This window comes from Astatotilapia calliptera, chromosome 23 (genome assembly GCF_964374335.1).
Source record: "Astatotilapia calliptera chromosome 23, fAstCal68.1, whole genome shotgun sequence".
In the NCBI taxonomy this organism is placed as follows: domain Eukaryota; kingdom Metazoa; phylum Chordata; class Actinopteri; order Cichliformes; family Cichlidae; genus Astatotilapia; species Astatotilapia calliptera.
This window is the reverse complement of record NC_137443.1, coordinates 1,592,669-1,600,466: the sequence shown is the minus strand read 5'-3', so window position 1 is coordinate 1,600,466 and position 7,798 is coordinate 1,592,669. Positions and strand designations below refer to the sequence as shown.

Sequence of the window (7,798 nt, the reverse complement as noted above, 5' to 3'; positions counted from 1 at the left end):
GCCAGAGTAATAATGTAGATACAGGCCTCTTTCTCCTTCTGCTGCTGTTCATGCTTTTATTCCATTGATGTTGCTATCATTTGTAAATATATTTATTTGCTCTTATTTTATCAATTTACTGTCGTTCATGTATTTAATCTTCTTTGTATTTAAATATGATTTTTTTTAAGTAATGCCGCGAGATGGACAGTTAAATAAAGGTTTCATTGAATTAAAAAAAAGATTTAAAGATGACTGGTGGCGGAAGCAGAGCACAGACTGTCTGTGAGAATCTATCGCCATCGTGTGGTGCAGAGATATATTGCCATTGAATTTAGACAACGAAAGCTTGGCTCACAGAGCAGCTGCAACACGAACAAAAAACATTAAATAGCAACATGATATATTATATTATATTATATTATATTATATTATATTATATTTATAGCTGTCGAAATTAACGCGTTAATTGCGATAATTAAATTTTGGAATTAATTACGTTAGAATATTTAACTATTTAGCGCAACACGCAGATAAGTCGCTCCCATAATTCCACTTGATTTGTTTACCGCGCCACTGAAAATGGAGAAGCAGGAAGCGGATGGCCTTCTGGATGGGGAATTTAAATACAAGAAGAACATAGATGGGACAATAAACAAACGCGTTGTAATTTGCACTCACTGTAGTAAAGAGTTTCAATTTCACCGTTCAAATTCGACCTTAAAATACCACCTTAATGCCAAACACGCGTTTGTCGGGGCAGCAGCTTCACCCGGCCTGCGTCAGACCACTCTTAGTGAACGCAGGCCACTCGGTAAGTCTTCTTTGGACAAACTGACCGACAATATAGCCAAATGGATAGCAAAGGACTGCAGACCGCTAAGCATTGTGGAGGACAAGGGCTTTGCAGATGTTTTAAAGGTTGCATCTCAGGACGCGTCCTACAAGCCCCCAGCGAGAAGCACAATAACAATTCGAATCCACGAACTGTATGAAACGGAGAAAAAGAAAAAAGAAGAGGCTTTAGTTCACACAGAATGCGTGGCTCTGACAGGAGACCACTGGACATCATTGAGTAATGACAATTACCTGGGAGTTACTGCGCATTTAATCACTGAAGCCTGGGGTCTGACATCCTTTGCGCTGACTATAATGAAAACGGAAGAGCGGCACTTTGCGGAGGCTTGTGCAGAGCAGTTCCAGACTGTTGCTCGCAGGTGGAGAATTGAGGAGAAGGTGACAACAGTAGGCACGGACAGTGCGCGCAATATGATCGCCGCGGCTCGCATCATGCCATTCAATCACATGCCGTGTACCGCGCACATTCTACAGAGATGCATCACAGTGAGTCTCGCAGACAGTGGCTTTGTCACTGCGCTGGCCAAATGCCGCAAAATTGTTGGCCATTTTAAGCACAGCCCAGCAAACACAGCAGAGCTGAACGCAGAGCAGGTGTCACTGGGGCGCAAGCAGGAGCCGTTGGCCCAGGACGTGCCTACGCGCTGGAACTCCACGCTGGAGATGGTGAAGCGCTTGATCCGCAACCAAACTGCAGTAACCGCGACTCTGGATAAACAAAAGCATAAACTTGTCCTCCTGACGCCTCCAGAGTGGGACAAACTCCAGAGACTGGAGACACTTCTAGAGCCCTGCAGGTGAGCCTGTCATTGTGACCATAATTGTAGGTTTAGATTAAATGTATCAAACATACATCTTAAATCAGTTTTGTTATTATGAAAATGTCTTATTTAAAAAATAAATGAAATCAAATATTTTATTAATATTACCTAGTATTGAAAAGCTTTTTTTAATTTGCTGTCTTATCTGTGTGTGTGTGTGTGTGTGTGTGTGTGTGTGTGTGTGTGTGTGTGTGTGTGTGTGTGTATTCCACTGCAGATATGTGACTGAACTGCTGGGAGGAGAGGCCTACGTCTCCTGCTCTGTAGTTCTACCAGCCTTCTGCCACCTGCGCCGTGTCATGGAAGTAACTGATGAGGACCCTGCATATGTGGTGAGGTTTAAAGAGAAGTTTAAGGAAGACCTTGCTTCCCGCCAGGAACATACCAACTATGCATGGCTCCAGATCGCAACTGCACTGGACCCACGTTTTAAAGACCTACGCAGTGTGCCCAAGACTGACAGAGAAGCAGTGTGGACCACACTGGCAGGCATGCTGCATGAAGACTCTCCTAGAAGATCACACACTGCAGAAGAAGGTCCAGCCAAGAAGAGGCTGAGCCTGCTGCAGATGGACTCTGACTCTGAGTCAGAGGAGGAGGTACAGCAGGACAGAGCCATACAGCGCTACAGAGCAGAGCCCTGCACTGCCTTAGAGGACTGTCCCTTACAGTGGTGGGCAGCTCATGCAGGAGCCCACAGCCAGCTGGCCCGCCTTGCTCGCAGATACCTGGCCACTCCTGCCTCCACATTTTGCCTGTTGAATTAGGCCTATGTTCTGTGAACTTGAAGATGTATATGGATAAAACAATGTGCTAGATTTAAACGGGTGGAAAACATTCAGTAAAAATCCCTCACAATTATTTGAAGCCCTGTTCTGCTTGTACTGCTTGTACTCACAATTAATAATAAATAAAACAAACAAGTGTGTTAAACACCACTATCTGTCCCGATTTTTACACATATATACACACATATATACACATATATACACATATATTTCGAGTTGCGATTAATAAATTTTTAGGCTGTGATTAATTCGCTTCCAGCACAACACCCAGCCTACGTCAGACCACGCTGAGTGAACGCAGGCCACTCAGCGTGGTCTTAGCATTAAATAACACTAACAAGTGTGTAAAAATCCGCTATCTGTCCGTATGTTTGCACACATTTTGGTCATATTTCGAGTTGTGATTAATCATGATTAATTAATTTTTAGGCTGTGATTAATCTGATTAAAAATTTTAATCATTTGACAGCCCTAATTATATTATATTATATTATATTATATTATATTATATTATATTATATTATATTATATTATAGTGCAAACAGTGCAGGCTTCAGCTCTGGGGAACAAGCTGTTCCTCAGTTTGGGTGGATTCCGTCACTCACAGCGTTGTTAGCCCTCTTGTGCGCGCAGACTGCAACCCCCCCCCCCCCCCCCCCCCCCCCCCCCCCCCCACTGTGCTTTGCCCTGATATCTGCAGTGTGAGGTTGGATCGCTCATTCTCATCCTCACACTGATGCCACTTATTTCGGTCTTTGTTTGACATAAAAGGGCATATTTGTCACTTTATTGCAACTATATTTGCACTCTTGAGCTCCTTCATTCACTGACTGATCATAAAGTTATTACTTGCGTTATGTATTCATCCGTTTGAACATAATTAATGAAGCCACATGTAATCACTAAAATTTGTATTTTGGGTACAATAAGAGAGTTTCAGATGGAATGCTGTTTTGTTTTGTTTAAATTTCACCAACTTGCTGATGCCCACGGTTGTGAGTGCGGCTTCTTGCTGTACATGGGTGGATGGTTGTAAATCACATCACAGATGCCAAAAACCTCTCAAACCAAGCCCCCTTGCCGGTGATGCTGTGCGCAACCTCGTGACGGAGTCAAGCATATTCAAAACACCCCCTCACCTCCCGTGTCAAACTCAAATGTCAGCCTATTTCATGTGTCACTTTTGGAGCAGTTGCCATCCCGACGAGCCATGGAGAAGTTCGTGTTTGTGTTATTTTACTTATTTGGTGTTCTGGTGTGTTTGGGCACCGGTCAGCACCATCGTGTTGAGCACGTGTTGGACCGTGGACACACCGGATTCAGTGGGAGAATAACGGTCAGGTGTACAGTTTACTGAGCACTGGGACTCAGTATCGTTTACCAGCACAGACACGGAGACGCGCTCAGCTTCTATTGAGAGCAAACAACCAAGTGAACCCTCCGGCTGCGTCCAGTAGACGAGACACACCGTCTGGGCCGGGAGCTTTCCGAGCATTCAAACTCTTAAACCGCTTCCTCGCATCTGCTTCATGAATATGAAGGGTTGTGGTGGGAGGAGGTGGTGTGAAATCCTCTTTTGTGTGGGGTGAGGAGGGGGGTGTTGTAAAAGTCCCCAAGAGCAATGATGAGAGAGTCCGGGAATGTCCGCTCCATGTGCAGTATCTGCTCCGCGAGTGCGCACTGAGCTGCCTGCGCATCCGCATCTGGCGGGATGTAAACAGCGGCCAAGATGAATGAAGCAAACTCCCGCGGAGAATAAAACGGTTTGCAGTGAATAAAAAGGTATTCCAGAGAGGAAGAGCAGTGCTGAGCAATCACTGTTACATCTGTGCACCAGCCACTATTAATGTAGAAGCAGACACGTCCACCTGTGGTCTTACCAGAGAGAGAGGCCTGCCGGTCCGCGCGCAGCAGATGAAAGCCCTCCAGCTTGAGCGCGCTGTCCGGGATGTCCTCACAGAGCCACGACTCCGTAAAACACAAGACACAGGAGGAGGCAACGTCTCTGTTCATGCTTCTCATCAGGGCCAGCTCGTTCATCTCATTCCTGAGTGAGCGTACGTTGGAAAGGGAGATCCCAGGAAGAGCAGTTCGCAGTCCGCGTCTCCTCAGACGCACGAGTGCGCCGGCTCGCTTTCCTCGCTTTCGGCGTCTCACTTTCCTGATCAGAGTCTGCAGTAAATCTGCCGCAGATGCGACAAATATTGGAAGTAAATCCACAGGTGTTGTAGTCCTGTAGTTAAGAAGCTCTTCTCTAGTGTAAGAATATCCAGAGGAGTGCCCAGACACAGAAGTTATGCACAAAAACAAAACAGAAGTAACGCACTGAAGCACCGGGGCATCCATACGCGGCGGCGCCATCTTGGAACAAGGGACTTGTCTTTGAAAGGTAGAGTGTTAATTACTAAAGCTGAAGGGATATCCCGATGAACATATGCTGCTCTCTCCTTACATCTGGATAAGAAAAGTAGTAAAGATATTGACCGTATGCTCTTTAATTTTATATGGAAAAACCGTACGCACTATATTAGAAAAACTGTTGTGATGAATAAGTACGAATCAGGTGGGCTTAACGTCTTAGACTTTTCTACTTTAAATAACACTTTCAAAATTAATTGGGCCAAACATTTTCTTAAAACCCTACCTCTATCTGGAACTTTATACCATACCACATTTTCTCTCGTTTTGGTGGCTTTACTTTTATTTGAAATTGTAATTACAATGTTGAGAAAGTCCCTGTAAAGCTTTCATCCTTCCATAAGCAGGTCCTCTTAGCGTGGACCCTCATTTATAAACACAACTTCTCACCTCACAAATACCTTATCTGGAACAACAGAGATATTTTATAGAAAAATAAATCACTTTTCCTGGAAACTTGGCTCCAAAATGGGATCCTATTGGTGGCTCAGCTGGTTAGTAAAGAGGGACAACTACTTACTTACAACGACTTTATTGCACTATATAATTTTCCAATCAGTGTTCCAGATATCAAGCGGAAGACAGTCTGGATGGTCCCCCATAAATATTTGATTGTAAATAAGGTGAAAGAAGTCTCTTTTAAAATTCGACATACATGTTATCCAGCCAGTCACTACATGGTCAAATTCAAAAGGGACATAAATACTAATTGTACTTTCTGTGGGGATCATCCAGAAACGGTGACACATCTTTTTTGGTACTGTTCTTTTACACAGAGATTCTGGAAGGAATTTAGCAGCTTTGTTATTGTCCATATTTTAAGGGAGTTTTCTTTACGATGGGAAAATGTTTTATTCTGTTTCTTTAAGTTCCCCAAGAAGTATGAGAAATGTTTTTTATGATAAATTTCTTAATACTTTTAGCTAAATTTTTTATCCATAAATGTAAGTTTACTAACAAAACACCATATTTCTGTCATTATTTTAAGGATGTGCACATGCACATACAATCAATATCAGACTGCACCAACAAAAAGGCTCTCACAACAATATATGTATGTGAATTTTTGCGTGTATTCTTATAATTGTTACCTTTTTCTTTCACCCTTGGCTTTTTGTGTTCATGTTCTGTTGTATACTTCATCTGTTCGTATGTTGTATACTCATTGTTTGTTAAATAAAGTTTTAAAAAAAAGACACGCTTTGTTTAGACCCCCAAAATCCTTTCCACGCCCACCCCCGTGACATCACGCTCCAAAGCCCTGTTACGTCACAGAACGTGGTGATGTCATAGTGACAGTCCTTTCATCCTTTGATGTTCAAGTCTATAAATAGAGGACAGCTGTCAAAGGGAATTCATTAAGCTATCGTTTTGTTGGAGTGATACAGCACATAAAAAAGCAGAAATGAGTTCGAAAGCTAACAAAGACAGAAATGTTAATTTCTCGAAAACAATGGTTAAAAAAAGTGAAAAAGAAAAAGAAACATATGCCAGACAGTTCGAGCAAAGACTGCAGCCAATGATCGACGAGGTTGAAAAGCTCAAAACTGAGCTTGACTACTTCAAAAACCTGCATACAGTCAATAAGAAACGGATCGAGGATCTAACAAAAGAAAACAATGAACTTTTGCAGAATAATAAGCTGCTGGGTTCGGTCTTGGATGACAGGACAAACATCGCAGACAGGTTGGACTCGATAAAAGATGACCACGAAGCTCTGGTAAAGTTCCGCGCAGAGACGGAGAAAACTCTGGCTGAGCTTAAAGAAAAACACGAGGACGAAGTCCAAGTCCTGCAAGGACTGCTGGAAACAGAGAAAGAAAAGGTGGCACGTCAGCAATTTCACAACAGCCAAGTTGTTGAATTATTATTGAAACGCCACAAAGAGGAAAAAAATCAGATGCAGCAGTTTTACCAGGAAAATACTAAAAAACTGGAAAACAAAGCAAATGCTGCAGACAGGAAGTTAGAAGAGGTGATCAACATGTATGACTCCAAAATAGAAAAGCTGCAGACGGCAGTAAAAAATAGTAGAGGTGTGACCGTCAATGCGGTTAAGGAACGCGAGGAAGAACGTCAATCCTCGCAGTGTTGGATTGACGGTGTTTTGTGGCATAATACAAAGCTACAAGACGAAAATGAATTTATGGTTAAAAACATGAAAGAATTAACAGAGGAGAAAGGTCAAATGGGCAAAGTGATAGACGACCAAAAGGCCCAGAATATGGCGATCAAGCAGAAATGCCAGAGTAATATTAGAGCTCTGGCCTTGGAAAAGAAAATGAAGGCTATGCTTGAAGACGAAGTTGATTCTTTGAAAAAGAAAATTGAAGACGTCAAAAAGGCCCTAAGCACAGAGCAGGAAAACCACAGAAAGACAGCAGTGGACCGGCACAAAGTAAAAGCGGCACACAATCAGGCACTGGCTGAAAAGGTGGCGCTGGAAGAGAAACTGCGCTCCACAAAAAAGCAACGGGAAAGATTTATATCCAAAGTGAATTGGCTGGAGAAGAAAGAGCGCTACTTCCAAGAGGAATTGTGCCAGTGCGTTTTGTCCTTTGAAAAGGCATTTCCACATGAAGGTCACTTGAGAGGAAAAGAAAAGGTGGAATTTAGGGATATGTTCCACTACTTGAAAAAGAAATACGTAGACGGAGTGGAAGGCACCCCCTTTGTTGGAACAACGGAGTTTCTTGAAAAACAGCTGAACTGTCTACGTATCAGATGCAAGGATCTAGATGCAGCTTTACTAGCTAAAACACGGGAGCTGGAATCATTTAAAAAGCAGTACAATGACATGGTAAAGTCTTCCGAGTACGCTTTATTCCGACAAAGAGAGGAGCTCATTGGACCAGTGAACCAGATTATCCAAAAGGCTGCCAATGAAGAAAAAGAGATAGGTCATCTAAAATCTAGAGTGAAAGACGCTCAACT

At 42.9% G+C, this 7,798-nt stretch overlaps 1 protein-coding gene across 1 annotated transcript; it reads left to right on the top strand.

Annotated features, from left to right (window-relative positions):
• Nucleotides 1–561: 561 nt before the first annotated feature.
• Nucleotides 562–2,573, top strand: LOC145424578 (E3 SUMO-protein ligase ZBED1-like). Its single transcript, XM_080298000.1, has 2 exons — nt 562–1,634; nt 1,876–2,573. The coding sequence occupies exons 1-2, from the start codon at nt 562–564 to the stop codon at nt 2,423–2,425; spliced, it is 1,623 nt and encodes a 540-aa protein (XP_080154126.1). The 3' UTR covers nt 2,426–2,573.
• The last annotated feature ends 5,225 nt before the right edge of the window (nt 2,574–7,798 follow it).

Coding starts and splice junctions, on each gene's coding strand:
- LOC145424578 (XM_080298000.1), top strand. CDS start 562: ATGGAGAAGCAGGAAGCGGATGGCCTTCTGGATGGGGAATTTAAATAC. Junction 1,635..1,875: donor ACACTTCTAGAGCCCTGCAG/GTGAGCCTGTCA, acceptor ATTCCACTGCAG/ATATGTGACTGAACTGCTGG.